The sequence below is a fragment of the Zalophus californianus genome, chromosome 9 (assembly GCF_009762305.2).
Source record: "Zalophus californianus isolate mZalCal1 chromosome 9, mZalCal1.pri.v2, whole genome shotgun sequence".
Lineage (NCBI taxonomy): Eukaryota > Metazoa > Chordata > Mammalia > Carnivora > Otariidae > Zalophus > Zalophus californianus.
In genome coordinates, this window is record NC_045603.1 from 128300222 (window position 1) to 128321891 (window position 21670).

The window sequence follows — 21670 nt, forward strand, 5'->3', positions numbered from 1 at the left end:
TTGTGAAAAGCTGGTTGGAATTTACTTCCTCATTTGTTCCACAGGTGTAGCAGAATCTGGAAGTAGGAATTATATAAATCATGCAGCTTTAGGAAAATCAGGACAAAACGGCTCCTCAAATCTTTTATTAGGGCTTTCCTAGGATTATCATGAAATAATAAGCAACGCGAAAGAGAGCGAAAGAGAGAGAGCTCTCCAAAAAAGTTTATTAGCCCTCGCTGAACTTCCTAACTCACCTCCGCGAAGCAGAAGTCAGATTTGATTTCTACGCATTTCGACCCTAAAAGAACTACGCAGAAAACTTAAACGCCTCTACGGAGGAATCATGCAAAGCAACAACGATCATTGTCAGGAGGCCACGCGTTTGGAACAGGCTTTCCGCCTGGAAAGCTTTAACCCAGCGCATCCGTGGGGCGCGCGGGACAAGGGCTGCGCCGCCGCTCCGGGCAGCGAGTGACCTTCCCGCGCAGCCCGCGCACTCCCCCCAACTCCGCGCGGGGGCCTGGGGAGGGGTGCGGGCCGGGACGGACGCGGCGCGCAGCGGCTGCCGAGCGCCCCTGGCCGGGGGCCCACCTCCGCCGCGGCCGCCTCCCCGCCCTGTCCCGCCGCCGCCCACGCCCCGTCGCGGGGGGCAGGGCAGGAGGCGGGCGGCTGGCCCGCCCCGAGACCTTTTAAAGCGCCGCGGGCGAGGGCCGGGCGCCGTAAGCTCGGCGGCTGGGAGAGCGGCGCTCCAAGCCCAGCGCCCAGGGCTGCCCTTCGCCGGCCGGCGGGGCGGCGCTGTCGGCCCCGGGGCGGGCGCTCCCGGCTCGCCGACGCCTCTCGCTCGCGGCGGCCGCGCGCCACCCCGCTCTGTGCTGCCAGTCCCGGGAGCCCCCGCCATGCGCCCAGGCTAGTGCGCCCAGGGCGCAGCGCCGACCCCGGCCGCGTCGGCCGCCCGCTCCCGCCGCCGGCATGCTGCGCCCGCTGCTGCTCGCAGCGCTCTGCCTGGCCGGCCGGCTTGCAACCGCCCGCGGCTGTCAGCTGCCCTCCGAGTGGAGACCCCTGAGCGAGGGCTGCCGCGCCGAGCTGGCGGAGATCATCGTGTACGCCAAGGTGCTGGCGCTGCACCAGGAGGTGCACGGCCTGTACAACTACCTGCCGTGGCAGTACGAGGCCAGCGACGCGGGGCTCTTCTACTCCGCCGAGATCGAGATGCTGTGCGACCAGGCGTGGGGCAGCATGCTCGAGGTGCCCGCGGGCTCCAGACTCAACCTCACTGGCCTGGGCTACTTCTCGTGTCACTCCCACACCGTGGTCCAGGACTACTCGTATTTCTTCTTCCTCAGGTGAGCGCGGCGCCTCCCGCCCACTCCTTCTCCTCCAGCTATCCGCGCGACCTCCCGAGGGCACCGTTATCCGGAGCCAGGTCAGGAACAACAGGGAATCCTGCCCGTACCATTTTGGAATACGCCTTGGGCTCCTTTCCTTACTCTTTGTTCTCTCCTGCTCCGGGGGACGTCTCGACAAAGGTCCTGGGGTGTATTTGGCTAAGGCTGTTAAAAAACCAAACCAAACCAAACCCCCAAACAGGGATGATTTCAGTGCTTAAAGCGTTGGAGTGTTTCAGGCAAAAGCCCAAGATAGTTTCCAAAAATCCATCTGACTCTTCTTAAAATTTATACTTTTAATTGGATTCCCTGGGAGTAGCTTGGGATGGTGAGGGGGGGAAAACACCAGACTTTGAAATCAGATTCTCGTTGGAATTTTGGCTCTGCTCTTCCTGTGATTTTTGAGCAAATTGTCTTTTGAAGAACCTCTGGATCCTCAGTTCCATAATGTGAGAAACCAGGTTGGTGAGACCAACGCACAGTTATGCAGAACACCTGGTGCAGGTTAGCTGCAGAAGGAAGAGTCACTCTTTTCCCCACCTGCTGAAATGCCAAGATAGGCATGGTGTGGAATGCAGCGCAGCTGTCCCTTTGTTTCACCCCCTTATCCACCACCAGCAGACCTCAGCGTTGGGCTTTTCAAAATAGCAAAGGTTTATGTGGGGGCCTGCTGGGGGAGGAGGGGAAGACCTGGCTTGTAGTGCTTTGAAGAGGATCCATGAAGCAGGCAGGAGGTTCTCTCTGACTGGAGGCTCCTGGAATCCTGTCAAGTTCCATGAAAGTTGGCCCGCAGTCAAGACAGAATTCGCGTGTATAAGAATTCAGTCAATGGGTCTGAAGCAGGTGGAACCCTAAATGCATTGGCTGTCTCCCGCTGAATTAGAGTGATGTAGAGCAGCTGAGAGAAGCCTTGAACTGGAATGTAACCTACATATCAAGCTAGTGAGTGAATTAATCCACAGTTGAGACTGGTAATGATTCCGGTCTTCCCAGTCCCTGAAGAGGCAACAAGGACTTTTGGAATGGCTCTGACCCCAGTCTGCGGATTCACTTTTAACCTCTTGAGATTTCACATCCCTCTAAGGAAACCGTAAGACCCACCGAGGGGCGTTCATAAGCTCATGGCAACCCATGTTTCCCGTATTGAAGCCAGAACCTCTAAGTTTAGAATACATGGCGTGCTTTGTGTTGGCTTGAGTGGTTTAGTGAGATTGAGTTGTTTTTCTTTTCTTTCTTTTTAATTGCTGGGGAAGTATAGTTTCTAAATAAAGTCAGCAAGGAGTGAACTAGTATCCTTCTTGATACAGAGAAACTTAACTCAGATTTTTCATGTTTCTCTTTAGGAAGGACACTGAGACCCCAGCTATAAAGCTATTAATCACTGAAACTTTATTTTCCAAAGCAAAAAGAGCTGGAGGACTTGAGCAGACATTATTTTTTCCTGATTTTTATCGTGAAAGAGCTTTGTCCAGTGGCTCTGTGGTGGTCAGCCAACTCTTTAATCTTTCCCTCTGACATATTTACAAAAAGTTAGGGCAGAAATAGAGTCAACTGGTAGTCTGACAGATTTCCATTTCACAGGGCTGTGTTGCCCTGAAGTTAACAACTGCATACAAATCATTCCTCCCCTGTTATTCTGGGACCCAATGAGACAAGAACAGATTCTGGGCAGTGTCACAGGGGAAAGTGGCAGTGGAGGCTCCCTGGTGAGCCCTACATCCCCTCTTTGTGCTGGAGGGTAACTTCGACTTCTCTCTCTATGTGATTTCTTTATCTTTCCAACAGGTGATTTATTCTTAGCTCTATAAAAATGTTAAAATCCGTTATGTCAGAGGGGGATAGGAACCATGAGAGATGATGGACTCTGAAAAACAAACTGAGGGTTCTAGAGGGGAGGGGGGTAGGGGGATGGGTTAGCCTGGTGATGGGTATTGAGGAGGGCACGTTCTGCATGGAGCACTGGGTGTTATGAACAAACAATGAATCATGGAACACTGCACCAAAAACTAATGATGTAATATATGGTGATTAACATAACAATAAAAAAAATTAAAAAAAAATATACTGAAAAATGTTAAAATCCGTACCGCACTCACTGTATGCCACTTTATCTAATGCAGTCCTTCCACTACCAGCAAGAAAGTGCTATTCTCCTCATCTTTGTCTGGAATAGTGAAGCTTAGATAATCGAGGAAATTCATCTCTCTTCGGATAGATCAGTAGCAATGGCAGGATTCAAACCTGGGTCCTTAGAACTGGCTTTCCTTTGGTCAAGAAACAAGGAACACTCGGTGAGAAAGAAGGCCACTTGGGAGATCTACAAGTAGACACATATGCATCTCTTCCCCCCCCCCCCCCCCCCGCCCCGCCCCACAACCCTTCACCTAAACTCCCCTCTGGGAAAAGATAAGGACAGACTCCTGTAGTGTGAGGCAGAGAAACATTTAGAAATAGTTAAGTCCTCTAATGAGAGCCATGTGAGACCTAGTTGTGTAAGGGCAAGACTGTCAGTCTTTACAACTCTTGATTAAGGCTGCTATACCCTATGGCTGTCCAGTCTACAGTTCTGCTTTTTTCTTTTTTTCCCCATTAGGATGGATGAGAATTATAATCTCTTGCCGCACGGAGTCAATTTCCAAGATGCCATCTTTCCAGACACTCAAGAGAACAGAAGGATGTTTTCCAGCCTTTTCCAGTTTTCGAACTGTTCTCAAGGGCAGCAACTGGCAACTTTTTCCAGTGACTGGGAGATCCAGGAAGACAATAGGGTAAGAACTGGCTGTTCCCTGGGTCACAGCAAAATAATAGACCAACTACATCTTGTCTGAATTCTGTGACCAGAGGAGTCAAGAGTGCTCTTCCAGAAGCCCAGACCAGAGTATTATCCCTCCTGTTACCCTGGCAGTTAAAAAAAAAAAAAAAACAAAAAAACCCCAAACCAAAAACCAAACAAACCCCAAACACTGCTCATAAACTGGATTCCTGAGGCTTTACTCGGTTTGGGGTTCCTCATAAAGTGAGAGAACAGATGGAATGAAGGTTGGCATATGGCCTCAGTTCCCTTTCCTGTGAAATGGAAACAATCTACATCATAGGGTTGATGCAATATGATTTAACTATGTAAAAAAAATATTAAAGCCTTTACCCTAGTGCCTGGCAAAGTACTCAGTACATGAGAGCTGTTCGGACTATTCTATCATTACTGTTATTGATTGCATAAGGCTCTAGGGACTCTTCTAAGGGAGAAGAAAAAGTCCTCAAAGAAATGGTTGTCCTAGCTAACACTTTCATGATTGTTAACTCTAGTTGTGAAGACCTAGAGGTACAGGGTGGCTAAAGTGGTTGTGGAATTGTAAGGGTTAAGATAATTTGGGGTCTGAAGATATAAAAAGGGTCTGCCCATCCGGGACAGATGCCAGAGTTGGAGGGAGATTTTGAAGACTGTCCCTTTCCCAAATGGCATTGCCGTCCTGGAGCTGGGATGACGTAGGACTGTGTCAGTAGAGGAGGTGGCCCCAGTCCCAGTCTCCCATCCGAGATGTTTTTAGGACAGTGTGACAGACTGCTGGGAGCATTCTGATGTGGGGTTTGAGGTATCCCATGGGGACAAGGGCTATTTTTATGGGTTGATGAATTACTTTGCCCGTGGTAGGTGGCTCGCATGAGTCCCCGAATCTAGAAATGTAAAATGGTGGTCAATGGGGTTTCTCTCCCACCTCTGATGCCCGCCCAACCTGGTTCCCACCTACTCTACAGACAAGTAGCTACTGTTACTAGTTTCTTCTAAATGTTGGGGTATTTCCATCCAACAAATAATTCAAACTTGTATTATTTACTGTTGTCTTTGACACAAATGGTAGCCCACTATGCACACTTTGCTGTACATTGCTTTTATTCACAAGTACATCTTGAAGATCTTTCTATATCAATACAGATAAAGTTGCCTTAAAGGCTGCCTAGTGTGTTCCATTGTGTGCATGTGTCACAATATATTTGATCAGGTCCTCTGTTAATAGGTGGTTAGGTTGGTTTCCAGTACTTTACTATTACAAAGAGTGTGGACATGTAGGATATTATACATACCTCATTTTGTGGGACTGCAGAGTCCAATCTTTAGCCATTATTGTGTGCCTACTATAAAGCAGCTACGGTGTTAGATGCTAGTTTTTCAATGTTGAGCAAAATACAAAGTACCTGTTCTCCTGGAGCTTGTGGTACTAGTGTTGGTGATTGACAGAATCAAAAGACCCCATTAATGATTGCATAATTTTAAATGGAAACCTATGCTCCAAAAAAAAAAAAAAAAAAAAAAAAAATCCGGGAATCTGACCTAGACTTAAGGGTAAAGAAAGCCTTCTCTGTTGACTTGTTACTGGAGCGAAGATCTGATGAAGAGGCATCCTAGTTAATGTTGGGATCAAGGAGAGAGGAGTGCAGCCCAAAGAAGGACAGTCTGTGCAAAGTCCCTGTGGTGGCAGAGTGCATGGTATGAAAGGAAGCTACTTGTCTGGAGCAAAGGGAGTGAGTGAGAAGGATGGGACAAGAGCTGGAGGTGGGGCCAGACCTAGTGAGGATTTGGGCTTTGTCCTAACTGTAATGGGAAACCTTTTATGTTGTGAAAGGAAGGGGCGATGGGGATCAAATTTACATTTTGAAAAACCAACTGGGTTGGAAGGAATTCAAGTGATGTGGTGAGAACAGGTAGTAGTTATAAAGCTACCGGGTAGTTGCTGGACTATGGTAGAGGCAGTAGGGGTGGAGTAAAGTGGAAAAATTTGGAAGAGATTTAAGAAATAAGTAGGTGTTCCTTGCAAAGTAGGTGGAGGAAGGTCAAAGATAACTCCTGGGTTTCTGCATGGGAACTGCATGCCAGGACAGACACGGAGAAATGTGCATAGGAAAGGTTTGGTAGGGGAATTCATATGTCAGATGCTGAAGGTACAGAGTTGAGGTGTTTTTGAGCCATCTGAGCCATTTTGTGCCAAGTGAGATCTTGAATAGTGGTTGGATCTATCTGTTCAGAGCTTTGAGAAGAGGTCTAAGTGGCAGAGAGACCTTGGGACTTAACAATCATTAGGTGTCAGTTGAGGCTAGATGTGAATGAGAGTTTCAAGGGAGAGCACATGGAGCAAAGTATGGGCCCAAGGGTAGGACTGAGCCTTGTGGAATGAGAACACTGGTTGAGAAGGAACAGTCAGAGAGAGGTAGAAGAGTCAAAGAAAGCTAGAAGAGTCAAGGGTACAGAGCGTTTCTAGAAGAAGGAGTGATCATCAGAGTCAAAAGCTGTTGAGAAGTCAAGTAAAACGATGACTGAGGAGTAACCTCTCTTTGGTGACCCAAATGAGGACAGTTTCCATAATATGAGGGAGTAAGGTGGTGGGGCATGAGTGAGGGTAGGCAACTCTTTGATGAAGTTTGCCTGTGGATGGTTTAATACATATAATAAGGCTGCAGGTGAAGGGGGTAGAATAGTTGAGGGGAGGGGTTTTGTTGTATTTAGAGATGGCAGCCTGTTCACACCACTTGGTCTCTGTTTTCCTACTCCTCAGACACTGTCTATTCAAGTCGACTGAACGACCCAAGGGCAGGGATATCTATTTTGTTTACTGTTGTATACTTGGTGTATTTTTTTATGGGTCTTACACATTTGTTAAATGAATCCTGTCTCTCATCCAGAGAGAGCTGATGTCAAAGGAAGCAGAAGCCTCTGTCTCTTTCGGTCTCATTTTCTACATTAAGATCAAAAATCCATATACAGTAAAAATCACTCTCTTGCATATGTTAAGAGTTTTGATAAATGCACATTGCTATACTGTATAATCACAACTACAACCACAGTGTGGAAAAGCACCATCACTGAACAGAACCTCCCTTCTGCGCTCTTTTTGGTCAGACTCTACCCTTACCTGAACTCACGGGAACGACTGATATGTTCTCCAACACTAGTTGTGCCCTTCCAGAGTGTCCTATGAATGCAATCGTACAGTATGTTACCTTTTTTTTTTTTTTTTTTTTTTAGTTTGGCTGCTTTTTCTTAGCATAATACATTTAAAATTTGTGTTGTGTTTATTAGTACACTTTATTTTTAATTGCTGAATATTCCATTGTAGGGATGTATCTTTGTATGTTTGGATATTAACCCCTTATTGGGTGCACCCTTTGCAAATACTTTCTCTCATTCAGTAGGTTGCTTCATTTTGTTGATGGTTTCCTTCACTGTGCAAAAGGCTTTAGTTCAATGCAGTCTCAATTTTTTATTTCTGCTTTTGTTGCTTTTGCCTGAGGAGACTTACACAAAAATCTGCTCAGACCAATACCCAAGAGTTTACTGCCTATGTTTTCTTTTAGGAGTTTTATAGTTTCAGGTCTTACATTTAGAGTTTCTTTTTGTGTGTGGTGTAAGAAAGTGGTTCAGTTTCATTCTTTTCTTCATGTAGCTGTTCACTTTTTCCAACACTATTTATTGAAGAGACTGTCTTTTCTCTGTGGTATATTCTTGCCGCCTCCTTTGTAGATGAATTTACCATATATGTGTGGATTTATTTCTGGGCTGTCTGTTCTGTTCCTTTGATCTGTGTGTCTGTTATTGTGCCAGTACCATACTGTTTTGATTTACTGTTGACTAGAAGTGTAGCTTGAGATGTGGGAGGATGATCCCTCCAGCTTTGTTGTTCTTTATCAAGATGGCTTTGGCTATTCGTGGTCTTTTGTGGTTCCGTACAAATTTTACGATTGTTCTATTTCTGTGAAAAAATGCTCTTGGTATTTTGATAGGGATTACACTGAATGTGTAAATTGCTTTGGGTGGTATGGACATTTTAACAATACTAATTCTTCCAATCCATGAGCATGGTATGTCTTTCCATTTGTGTCTTCAACTTATTTCACCAGTGCCTTATAATTTTCACAGTACAGATGTTTCACCTTCTTGGTTAAAATTATTCTTAGGCATTTTACTATTTTTGATGCAATTGTAAATGGAATTGTTTTCTTAATTTCTCTTACTGATAATTCATTATTGTGTAGAAATGCAACAGATGTCTGTATATTAATTTTGTAAATTAGGGTTTCCTGTATTTAATGTCATAGCATTTGCACATAGAGACAGTTTTACTTCTTCCATTCCGATTTGGATGCCGTTTCTTTCTTGTCTAATTTCTCTGGCTAGGACTTCCAGTACTATGTTGAATAAAAGTGATGGGCGTGAACATAGCCTTGTCTTGTTCCTGGTTGTAGGGGATACGTTTTCAGCTTTACATTGTTGAGTATGATGTTACCTGTGGCTTTCCATACATGGTGTTTATTATGTTGAGGTATGTTCCTTTTGTACTCACTTTGTTGAGAATCTTTATCATAAATGGATGTTTGATTTTTGTCAAGTGCTTTTTCTGCATCTATCATGATAATCTGATTTTTATCCTTCATTTTGTTAATGTGCTGTAATGTTGGTTTCCCACTTGATTGTGGTGAATGATCCTTCTAATAAGTTTTTGAATTGGGTTTGCTAATACGTGGTTGAGGATTTTTGCATCTCTGCTCATCAGGAATATGGGCCTATAATTTTTTTGTAGTGTTTCTGGTTTTGCTAACAGAGTAATGCTGGCCTTGTAGAATGAATTTGGAAACACTGCTTTAATTTGTGTGAATAGCTTAAGAAGGATAGGTATTAACTCTACTTTAAATGTTTAGTAAAATTCACCTGTGAAATTTTCTGCTCCTGGAGTTTTGGGTATTTTTGATAACTGATTCAGTTTCATTGCTAATAGTCTATTCAGATTTTACATTTCTTCCTGATTCAGTCTTGGAAGTTGATATGTTTTTAGGAATTGATCTGTTTCTTCTAGGTTTTCCAGTTTGTTGGTATGTAATTGTTAGTAGTTGTCTCTTATCCCTTGCATTTCTGTGGTGTTGTAGCTTCTCTTTCATTTCTGAGTGTGAGTCCTCTTTTTTTTTTTCTTGATGAGCTGGTTAAAGGTTTATCAGTTTTATCTTTTCAAAAAACCCATTTTTAGATTGATCTTTTCTATAGTAATTTTAGTCTCTATATCATTTATTGCCCCTCTGATCTTTATTTCCTTCCATCTACTAACTTGGGGCTTTGTTCTTCTTTTTCTGGTTGCTGTAGGTGTACATTTAGATTGTTTGAGGTTTTTGTTTTGTTTTCTTTTGACCTAGGCCTCCTGCATCACTATAAACGTCCCCCTTAGAACTGCCTTTGCTGTGTCTCAGATTTTTGAACACTGTGTTTCTATTTTCATTTGTATCAAGGTGTTTTTTGATTTCCTTATTGATCTCTTCCCTGGGTTAATGACATGTTGTTTAGCCTATTAGTGTTTGTATTTTTTCCAGTTTTTTTTTCTTGTAACTTCTAGTTTCATGCCTTTTGTGGTCAGAAAAGATGCTTGATATGAATTTAGTCCTCTTAAATTTGAGACTTGTTTTGTAGCCTAACTTGTGATCTATCCTGGAGAATGTTCCATGTGCACTTGAAGAGAATGTGTATTCTGCTGTTGGATGAAATGTTCCATATATGTTTGTTGAGCCCATCTGGTTTAACCTGTCCTTTAAAGCCACTGTTTCCGTATTGATTTTCTGTCTGGATGATGTATCAGTGCCATAAGTGGGGTGTTAAAGTCGCACTCTTAATGTATTAACTGTCAGTTTCTTTTATGTCTGTTAATATTTGCTTGATCTATTCATACGCTCCTATGTTAGTTGCATAGGTATTTATAATTGTTACGTCCTTTTGTTGGATTGATTTCTTTATTGTTCTGTAATGCCCTTCTTTGTCTCTTGTGACAGTCTTTGTTTCAAGTCTGTTTTGCCTAGTAAGTATTGCCACCCCAGCTTTTTTTTTTTTTTTCCATTTGCGTGGAATATCTTTTGCCAGCCCTTCACTTTCAGTCTGTATGTGTCTTTAGGTCTGAGGTGAATCTCTTGTAGGCAGCATATAGAGGGTCTTATTTTTTTGATCTAGCCTGTCACCCTGTATCTTTTGATTGGAGCATTTAGGTCATTTACATTTAAAGTAATCATTGATAACTATGTACTTTTATTTTATAGAGGTACAAATAATCCTGTTATATTTGTTCAGTAATTCTGTACACTTCTCAGTGGCTCATGAGAGGTGCACCCGTAATTCTCTTTATCTATTTCACCTAGTCCCTCACTCTCCTCTTCTTTAGCAGCAACCAGTTCTATGTATTTAAGAGTCTGTTTTGGGGCATCTGGAATGGCTCAGTTGGTTAAGTGTCTGCCTTCGGTTCAGGTCGTGATCCCAGGGTCCTGGGATCGAGCCCCACATCAGGCTCCCTGCTCAGCAGGGGGTGGGGTGGGGTGAATGTCTGCTTCTCCCTCTCCCCCTCTCCCTCCTTGTTCTCTCTCTCTCTCTCTCTCACTTGCTCACTTTCGCTCTCTCTCAAATAAAATCTTTAAAAAAACAGATTTTTTTGTTTGCTTGTTTTCTTAAATTCCACAGATGAGTGAAATCATATGGTATTTGTTTTTCTCTGACTGATTTCACTTAGCATCATACCTTCTAAATCCACCCATGTTGTTATAAATGGCAAGAACTTTTTATGGCTGAGTAATATTCCATTGTGTATATATACCCCACATCTTCTTTATCTGTTAACCTGTGGATGGGCACTTGCGTTGCTTCCATATCTTGACTATTAGAAATAGTGCTGCAGTAAACATAGGGGTGCATATATCTTTTTGAATTAGCATTTTTATATTCCTTGGGTAGATACCTGGTAGTCGAATTACTGAATCATATGGTAATTCCATTTTTAAGTTTTGAAGAACCCTTCTTACTGTTTTCCACAGTTATCAATTTGCAGTCCTGCTAACAGTGCACCAGGGTTCCTTTTTCTCCATATCCTTGCCAATACTTGTCATTTCTTTTTTATTTTAGCCATTCTGACAGGTGTAAAGTGATACCTTTATTGTGGTTTTGATTTGCATTATGCTGATGATGAGTGATGTTGAACATCTTTTCATGTGTCTGTTGGCCGTTTGTATGTCTTTGGAAAAAAGTCTATTCAGATCCTTTGCCCATTTTTAAATTGGATTATTTGTTTTTTTGGTGGTGAATTGTATAAGCTCTTTCATATATTTTGGATACTACCCCCTTATCAGATGTATCATTTGCAAATATCTACTTTCAGTAGGTTGCCATTTTGTTTTGTTGTTTCCTTTGCTGTGTAAAAGCTTTTTATGTTGATATAGTCCCAATGGTTTAATTTTGCTTTTGTTCCCCTTGCCAGAGGAGATGTATCTAGAAAAATTTTCTATGGTCAATGTCAGAGAAATTATTGCCTATATTTTCTAGGGATTTTATGGTTTCAGGTTTCACATTTAGGTCTGTAATCCATTTTGAGTTTATTTTTGTATATAGTGTTTTTATAGTTTTTCTTTTGCTTTCTTGTGCTTTGATGACTTTATTGTTATGCTTGGATTCCTTTCTCTTTGTTATTTGTGTATCGAGTAAAGGTTTTTGGTTTGTGGTCACCATGAGGTTTATATAAAACCTCCTATGCATAACAGTCTATTTTAAGTTGTCAGTTGCTTAGGGCCTAACACATTCTAAGAGCACTACATTAACATCCCCCAGCATTTTATGTAATTTATGCCGTATATTATATTTTTATTTTGTGTATCCCTTAAATAATTACTGTAGATCTAGTTGATTTTGCTATTTCTGTCTTTTAATTTTCATAATAGCTTTATAAATAGTCAATACACTATCTTTATGTTTGCTTTTGTCAATGAGATTTTTTCCTTTCACAGTTTTCTTAAGTTTATTTATGGCCTTTTCTTTTCTGCTTCAAGAAGTACTTTAACACTTCTTGTAAGGCCACTTCATTGGTGATGAGCTCCTTTTAGCTTCGGCCTGTCTGGGAAACTCTTTCTCTTTCATTTCTGAATGATACATTTTGCCAGGTAGAGTACTCTTGGTTATGGGTTTTTTCCTTTTAAAGATTTTATTTATTTATTTGAGAGAGAGAATGAGATAGAGCATGAGAGGAGGGAGGGTCAGAGGGAGAAGCAGACTCCCCGCTGAGCAGGGAGCCCGATGTGGGACTCGATCCCAGGACTCCAGGATCATGACCTGAGCTGAAGGCAGTCGCCTAACCAACTGAGCCACTCAGGTGCCCTAGGTTTTTTCCTTTTAGCATGTAGATTATACTTTGGTGTACTCCCTTCTGACCTATAAAGTTTCGGCTGAAAAATCTGCTCATGGTCTTAGGGGTGTTCCTCTGTACATATCTGGTTGCTTTTTGTTGTTGTTGCCTTTAAGATTCTCCTTTTATCTTTCACTCTTGACTTTATAATTATTATGTGTCTTGGTGTGAACGTCTTCAGGTTCATCTTGTTTGGGGTTCTCTAATTCTTGGGCCTGGACGTCTGTTTCCTTCACCAGGTTAGGAAAGCTCTCAGCTATTATTTCTTCAAACAAGTTTTCTGCCCCTTTCTCTTCTCTTTCTGGGAGAAAGATATACATAATGAGAAAGATAATTTGCTTGATGTTGTCCCAGAATTCCCTTAAATTATTCTCCTTATTAAAAATTTGTTTTCCTTTTTGCTGTTCATCTTGGAGGATTTCCACTACCCTCTCTGCCAGATCACTGCTCAGTTCTTCTGTGTCCTTGAATATGCTGTTTATTCCTCCTAGTGGATTTTTCATTTCAGTTATTGTATCTTTTTTTTTTAATTTAAATTCAATTACCCAACATATAGTACATCATTAGTTTTTGGTATAATGTTCAGTGATTCATTAGTTGCGTATAACACCCAGTGCTCATCACATCAGATTCCCTCCTTAATGCCCATCACCCAGTTTCCCCATCCCCCACCCACCTCCTTTTCCACGACCCTCGGTTTGTTTTCCGGAGTCAAGAGTCTCATATGGTTTGTCTCCCTCTCTGGTTTCTTCCCATTCAGTCTTCCCTCCCTTCCCCTATTGTTCTCTGCACTAATGTTCCACATATGAGTAAAACCATATGATAATTGTCTTTCTCTGATTGACTTACTTCACTTAGCATAATATCCTCCAGTTGTATTCTTCAGCTCTTACTGTTTTTGAATATTTTCTCTTTGTTGAAGTTCTCACTGTGTTCATCCATTCTTCTCCCAAGTTTGGTGAGCATCTTTATGGAAATTACTTGGAATTCCCTATCAGGTACATTGTTTATCTTCATTTCATTTAGTTCTTTTTCTGAGGTTTTGTTTTGTTCTTTCATTTGGAACATTCTCCTCTCTCTTCATTTTGCCTAGCTCTCTGTGTATTAGGTAGATCAGGTAGACATTTCCTGGTCTTGAAGGAGTCCTGTGGAGCCCAGAAGTGCGGTCCAACTGGTCACCAGAACCAGGTGTTTCAGGGGCATCGCCTGAGTAGGTACATGTTGTGGCTGGGCTGAGACATGTGGGCATGCTGGTAGGTAGAATTGATGAGTGGAGTAGCTGGCTGAGGGTCCTACCTGCGGTTGCTGTGTGCACTGTTGCATAGGGCTTTATTCCCTACCCCTGGGCAGGAGCCGCTTTGGTGGAACACTGGTTCTAAGGCCATTAGCTAGGTGTGGGGGGACAGGAGCCACTTTGTAGGGGTGCTGGTCCCAGCTGAGACACCTGCTGGGTGTGGCAGGGTAGGAACTGATTGCGGGGGTATGTCTGGCACAGCAGGAGCTGATGGGGGGGGTACTGGTTTTGGCTGAGGATGTGTGCTGGGTAGGAGCTGCTTTTGGGGGGGGGGGCATTCTGCCAAGGCCACATGCCAGGTGTGGTGTGACAGGAGCCACATTAGACAAGTACCTGCTGGGGTGGGTGGGTGGGGCAGGGCATGTCTGCAGTGGAATGCAGGGGTAGGGCAAATGGTGCTAGCAAGGTAGATGGGAAGTGTCAGAACTGTTACTCATCCAGGTCAGGCTAGCTAGGCAGAAGGAGAGTAAGAAAAATGGCACCTGCCAGCAGTTACATTCCTGGATAAAATTCCTACAGATCCGTGCCCCTCTGGCACATGCCATAGAATTGGTCAACTAATGTCCTTCATGTGTGGTCCAGATGCTTATCAAATTGTTTACTCTGTGCTGGGTTTTGGAGCAAGTGAGTTTGTATCTGGGCCCATTAAGAGTGGAGTCTTCGTGTTCTATAGCCCTTTTGCTCTCCTGGAGTTAAGCGCCACTGATTTTTTTTTTTTTTTTAAGATTTTATTTATTTATTTGACATAGAGGGAGAGAGAGCACAAGCAGGGGGGAGTGGGAGAGGGAGAAGCAGGCTCCCCACTGAGCAGGGAGCCCGATGTGGGGCTTGATCCCAGGACCCTGGGATCATGACCTGAGCTGAAGGCAGATGCTTAACTGACTGAGCCCCCCAGGTGCCCCCCACCTCTTTTTTTTTTTTTTTAAAGCCAGACATTATAGTGGCTCATCTTGATGCAGGTCCCTAGGGTGCCCTATGGGGTTTAACCCCTCCCTTCTCATGGAGGCCTTCAATCCCTGTGATAACCCTCCTGCTTGTGGGTTATCATGCTGGGGTGTGGGTCCTGACTAGACTGTGTCTGCCATTCCTACCCTTTACATTGCAGTCTTTATATCTTTGGCTGTGGAAGAGCTGTTCTGCTAGTATTTAGGTTATTCAAGAGATTTGTCTATATGTAGTTGCAGACCTAGTGTGTTGTTGAATGAGGTGAGCTCAGGATCCTTCTCTTCTGCTATCTTGATCCTAATCCCACATGCTGTGTTCTTAATGTCACAGTTTATGTTGATAAATATATTTATTAACAAAATTTAGTTTTGGTTTCTAATACTTCTGTTTTTTAGCTTTTATATAGTAAGAGTAATTTGCCTACCACTGTTATATTGCTGCAGTGTTCTATTTTTGTCTATATATTTACTTTAATGAGTTTCATACTTAACCTCTTAGGTTTCTGTTAAATGTCTTTTATTTCAACTTGAAGAATTCTCTTTAGCATTTTTTTTGTAAGGCATGTGGTGAACTCTCTAAGCATTTGTTTGTCTCAGGAAGTCTTTATCTCCCTCTCAGTTTTGAAGGTTATTCTTAGTTGGTATTTTTTTTTTTTCAGTACTTTGCATATATCACCCCACTCGTTTTTCGCCTGCAAGTTTTCTGCTGAAAAATCCTCTGATAGTCTTTTTGGGGAGGGGGTGTCACAAGTTCCCTTTCTCTTGCTGCTTTCAAAATTCTACCTTTATCTTTAACTTCTGACAGTTTGATGATAATGTGTCTTGGTGTGGGCCTCTTGAGGTTTATCTTATTGGTGTTCTTTAGGTGTCCTGGATCTGGATGTCTGTCTGTTTCCCCAGGTTTGGGAAATTCTCAGCCATTATTTCTTTGAGTAACCTTTCTGCCCGTTCCTCTCCCTCTCGTCCTTTTGGGGCTCCCATAATGTATATCAGTTGGTCTTCCTGATGGTCTCTTAAGCTATCTTTGGTCTTTTTCATTTTTTCTTTTTGTTCCTTTGATGATTTCCACTGACCTCTATTCAAGCTTACCAACCCTTTCTGGCGCTTGTTATGGTATGCTAGTGAGCTGCTTTTTTGACGTTTTCAGTTTAGTTACTGTATTCTTTAGCTCTAGGATTCCTGTTTGGTACTTTTACATGCTTAAGATTGCAGCATACAGATCCTGCACATATTTTGTTAGATTTATACCTCATTATTTCCTTTTTTGGTATTACGATCGATGGTATTCCTTTTAATGTTCTTATTTTTAATAGTCTATTGCTTGTCTATGGAAATACAATGATACATTTTTAATAGTAACCTTGTAACCCACAGTCTTGGTAATCTCACTTATTCTAAGAGCTTTTTATAGATTGCATTTTCTATGTAAATGATCATTTTTCCAATGAATAGAGTTTTATTTCTTCCTTTCAAGTCTATGTGTCTTTTGTTCTTACTGCATTGGCTAGGACTTACCATATGATCTGCCTAGTAGTGGTGAGAATGGACTGCCTATTTTAAGTATGCTAGCTATAGTTTTTTTGAAGATAACTTTTATCAGGTTAAGGATGTTTGCTTTTATTTCTAGTTAGCTAAGAATTTTAACCATGAGTTGAAGTTGAATTTTGTTTAATGCTCTTTTTGCATCTGAGACGATCATGAGATTTTTCTTTAGTTTGTTAATAAAGTGAAACTACACTGATACTCAAACACTGAACCACACTTATGTTCTCAGGATAAGCCCTACTATTTATATATTGATGGACTTACTTTGCTAATATTTTGTTGAGGATTTTTTTATACCTCTGTTCATGAGGAATATTTGTAATCTTCTTGTAATCAAAAAAGGGTATCAGAGTAGTAACTTCATAAAATGAGTTTTGTTCCCTCTTCTTGGATGAGATTTTTAGTTAAGATTTTTTTGGATGAGATTGTGTAGAATTGGTATTATTTGTTGTTGTTGTTGTTGTTAAATATTTGTGTATTACCTTACTAGGGATACCATAACAAAATACCATACAATTGGTGGTTTAAACAATTTTTTTCTCTCAGTCTGGAGGCGAGAAGTCAAGATCAAGGTGCTAGGAGCGTTGGGTTTCTCTGAATCTTCCCTTCTTGGCTTGCAGATGGCTGCCCTCTTGCTGCATCTTCACGTGTTATGCCTTTGTGTGTGAGCATCCCTAGTGTCTCTCCAGGCGTCGTCATCTCCTCTACTTACAAAGATACTAGTCATGTGGGATTGGGGCACACCCAAATGGCTTTGTTTTAACTTAATGACTTCTTTAAAGGCCTTGTCTCCAAATAGTCACATTCTGAGGTAGTGGGGGGGGGGGTCAGAGCTTCAAATTATGAATTTTGGAGGGACACAATTAGGTCCATAGTTTGGTAGAATTTTTCAGTGAGTTACCTGGTCCTGGAGTTTTCTTTTGTTGGAAGGTTTTAAACTACTCATTAAATTTCTTTAATAGATGAGTATATTCGGGTTACCTATTTCTACTTCTCTATATCATGATGACCCTGCAGACCTGAGGCAGGGTTGGCCTTAGGACAAGGCGGATGAGAAAAAAAGATCAGAAAAAGAGAAGAAATCCAGAGACTTACTCCATACTCTCTAGTACACGGGGACCCTTTTCCTGGGTCTTTTGGATAGGAGTGAGGGATTTGTCCTGCAATTGGTGCTGTAGAGTACAATGATTCAGTCTCTGTTGGTTCAGGTTTCATTGTCTCTAATTGTTTAGTTTTCAGAGTCCTCAGGTGGTTGCCTTTTGTATTCTGTGCAGAGATTTTAATTATAATCAGTAGGAGCCATAGGCTGTGTTTGACTTATTTTATCTTGAACGGCACTGGAAGTCGACCTTTATTTGATTGGGCCCATTAAGAACATCTGAACAAACTTGAGCAGAATATTGAAGGGAAGGAAAGAACAGCATTTACTTGACATCCCCCCTGCCATGATCTAAAGCAAATAGAAATGGGAAAGAGGATCTGTAGTTTTTAAAGTGAGGTTTGAGCCCGCAGTTAATCAAGAAAATCATAAAATCAAGTGCCTAGGTGGCTCAGTTGGTTAAGCATCTGCCTTTGGTTCAGGTCATGATCCCAGGGTCCTGGGATCGAGCCCTGCACTGGGCTCCCTGCTCCGCAGGAAGCCTGCTTCTCCCTCTCCCACTCCCCCTGCTTGTGTTCCCTCTCTTGCTGTGTCTCTCTCTGTCAAATAAATAAGATCTTTAAAAAAAATCATAAAATGATTTTTTATGAAAATACCACATCAGAACTCAAAAAGTGAGTCTCCTAAAAGCTAGTTGCAGCGCAGAAACTGAAACCTTATCAATGAACTTCTTGCATTCCTACAGGAAAATCCATCTTTAGTCTGTCTTGCACTCTAAATGGATTTTTTTTAAACCCATGCATGATTTTGTAACATGGTGAATTGATTATATGGAAAATTAGTTCACAGAATTACACAGATCTTGTAAATGTTGAGACTTTTAATTATGCAGTATTAAAAAATCCTATTATCATCATCAATCTCATCAAGAAAGTCTTGTTAGCATTGGGAAAATGTCAAGCACACAGAGGCAGATTTCTTAAAATTTCAATTTTTGCTTGAAATCTTGAATTTTATCACTGGCAACAAATACTGAGCGTGTTTTTCTTTGAAGGGACAGGCTTACTTTATCCATTTTGAAGAAAATGTCTATTGAATACTCAAATCTGAATGAGTATAGTTTGTAATTTTTTTAAGTGAAAATAGTGTTTCAGGAAGAAAGCCACTAGATCAGCTCAGAACTCAATCACCTGAGTGTTTTTGCTTGAGATCACCATTGTACTTTGATAAGCAGCAGTGGTGCTTTATGTGTGCTTCTGATTTCTTCACACACAGTGTTAAAAATGTGTATTCAAGGGTCAAGATTTAATTAATGATTTTTACTGCTTTATCAAAAATATTGTTAGCATGCCTTTTCTTTTCTTTTTTTTTTAAGATTTTATTTGACAGAGAGAGACAGCAAGAGAGGGAACACAAGCAGGGGGAGTAGAGGAGGGAGAAGCAGGCTTCCCGCTGAGCAGGGAGCCCGATGCGGGGCTCGATCCCAGTACCCTGGGATCATGACCTGAGCCGAAGGCGGACGCTTAACGACTGAGCCACCCAGGCACCCCAAGTGCCTTTTCTTTTTTTGCCAACACAGCACTGAAGAATACAGTGACTATTAATTTGATGCTAGTTCTGGCCTTGATTTGCACCAGGTGCCAGTAGTTTTAGTTACCTTTCCTTCTCTACCAACGGTGCAAATGTCAATACAGTGACAAAGACCTCTCAGTATTATTCTAAAAATAGTTTGATCTCTTGGATGCACTGAAAGGATCTTGAGATCCCCCAAGAATCCTCACACTTTGAGAACCACTGCTATGGATCAACTTGGTGATGAGACAATAGAAGAGGAAGTGGTACTTGAGTGCTCAAGGGTGGGGGACATTTCACAGTCAGAACTGTGAAACTGTGTGACCTCACGTTCGGGACCAGAATTTCAGAAGACCCAGAGTAAGCGTTGATCTGGGGATGATTTCAGCAGTTGGACATCCAGCATTGAGAATAGTGGAAAAATGCCTAGTAAGGGTTAAACCACATTGTGGAAGGCCATGGATGCCTTTGGAAAGAATCCATGGCTGGGATTCAGGAGCTAAGGATTCTAATTGAGACCCTACCCACTAACTAATGTTAATCTTGGGCAAATCCATTCACCTTTATGGATCTTTGTGCCCAGGACATAATATATGCTTAATATTCTTTGGAATTATTTCATCTCTAGAAAATGAAGGGGTTTTATTCTTTTTAGTAGAGTTTTGCAAACACTAAACATTTTTATTTTTGTTCTTAATAACACTGTTGCTTCAGATGAGCCCGGACAAGTCAAGTGGAATGTGGGGAGGTGGTGACAGAGCTGGAAGGGAGACTGTGATCTCCTTACTTCAAGTCCATGCTACTTATGATCTTCATCCTTCCTGCTCGGTGGTCTCTTGCCTCCCAAACCAGCCTACAGAGTAACTATTACTTCTCTGACCCACTGTGTACCTGCTTTGCTTCCTTTATCCAGCTGGTCTGGTTTTGTCCTCCAAATATGCCATTAGCACAAATTGAATTTTCTTTGTGGTACTTATTACAAATATAATTAAGTAATCATTAGTGCAAATATTGGTTTAATATCTATGTCCCCCATCCAGAGTATAAATTCCACATAAACTACTAACTCATTGTATTTCCAGGACCTAGCACAGTTCACTCACATGATAGGCCCTCCTACTATTGTGATATATAATAATCTCCAAATTTACACGATTGAAGACAGTAAAAGGGATCAGTAAGGCCTTGGGGTCTAGGAAGAGTTCAGAGAAGAGAGGGGGCTTGATCTGGATGTTGTAAAATGACCTATAATAGACTGTTTTCAAAGTGCTTTTGAGGTATGTAGCATCGTGCTATTCACTTACCTTTTAGGTGAAAACTATTACCTTGCTCTCAGATTGTCATTACTAGACTGTTCCTTTGGCCAGAGAGAGCCAAAACAAGTATGTAGGGCAGTGGTCTTTTTCACTCATTCATACCTTTGTTTGATGCATATTTATTAAACACATACCCTGTGTGAGGTGCTGAGAATTCAAAAGAACAAGAGAAAAACAGCTCCCTGCCCTTTTGAGGCTTACATTGCAATGGAGTGAGGGAGGGACAGTCAATACATCCATTGATACCTGGGTCAACAAGAAAAATGTCAGCTAATCATAGGTGTTTGGCAAAGACTTAAGAGGATGGTATGATAGAGAGGAACCAGGTAGGTACTTTAGGTTGAGGAGATAACGAGCTGAAATCTGAATCCCAGAGGGCCAGCCATATAAAGATCAGGCAGAAGAGCATTGCAGGTAGAAGAGAAAGCCAGTGTCATTAGCCAAGACTGAAATGGCCTGGCATACATGCGGGATGGGAAAAGGAGAAGGGAGCATTGCTCTTGGGGGAAGAATGGAACAAAGTGAATTAGGAGAGGTCAGCAGGAGCCAGACTATTGAGAGTTGTCTAAGCAAGGGTAAGAAGCGTAGCCCTTTGGGCTCTGGGGAGCCACTGAATGGAGCAATCTGATCTGAGTGATACAAGCTTGATTAGGGACAGCGGTGGCACTGGAGAGAAATGGCTGGATTCAGGGTATACTTCGGAAATGGTGCCTTTCCTGTGTTCTTCCGATTTGTCCTTGATTGGTCCACTCTTCTGTCCCTATTTTTTAAGACCTCTACTCTGTGTCGTATTCCTGCAGGGCCTTGGCCATCCCTGAGGTGTTGGCCAAATGTACTATTTTGTGCAGCAAAATGTTACACTTGCTTTAAGATCTGCATCTATTAACTAGTACTTTGCCTCCTTAAAAATAAAGCTTTAAGACCAATACCATATGATTTCACTTATATGTGGAATTTAAGGAACAAAACAAAACAAGACAAAAAACCCAGACTCTTAAATACAGAGAAAAAACTGGTGGTTGCCAGAGGGGAGGTGGGTGGGGGGTGGGGAAGATGGGGGATTAAAAGCACACTTAACATGATGAGCACTGAGAAATGTATAGAATTGTTGTATCATTATATTGTACACTTAACGAATATAACACTGTATCTTAATTAAAAAAAATTTTAGGGTGGCAATTTGCATCGTGATTGGGCTTTCGAATGAGTCTTGGGTACTAACCTGAGTCAGTACCAACTGTGACATTGCGTATCACAACCACGAACTCTGTTCCCTTATCTACAAAATGGGCCTGATCATACCTACTAGGCTCCATTCATGGCACTGTAGTAAGTGAAAGGACCTAT

General features: G+C 42.0%; 1 protein-coding gene across 1 annotated transcript in view; it reads left to right on the forward strand.

The window, feature by feature from the left end:
• The first annotated feature begins 714 nt into the window (after positions 1–714).
• Positions 715–21670, forward strand: part of CCDC3 (coiled-coil domain containing 3) — a 117952-nt gene continuing 96996 nt past the window's right edge. The window contains exons 1-2 of the mRNA XM_027595196.2: positions 715–1325; positions 3961–4135. Coding sequence (XP_027450997.1) covers positions 952–1325; positions 3961–4135 — 549 coding nt within the window. The 5' untranslated portion in view covers positions 715–951. The remainder of the gene's footprint in view (positions 1326–3960; positions 4136–21670) is intronic.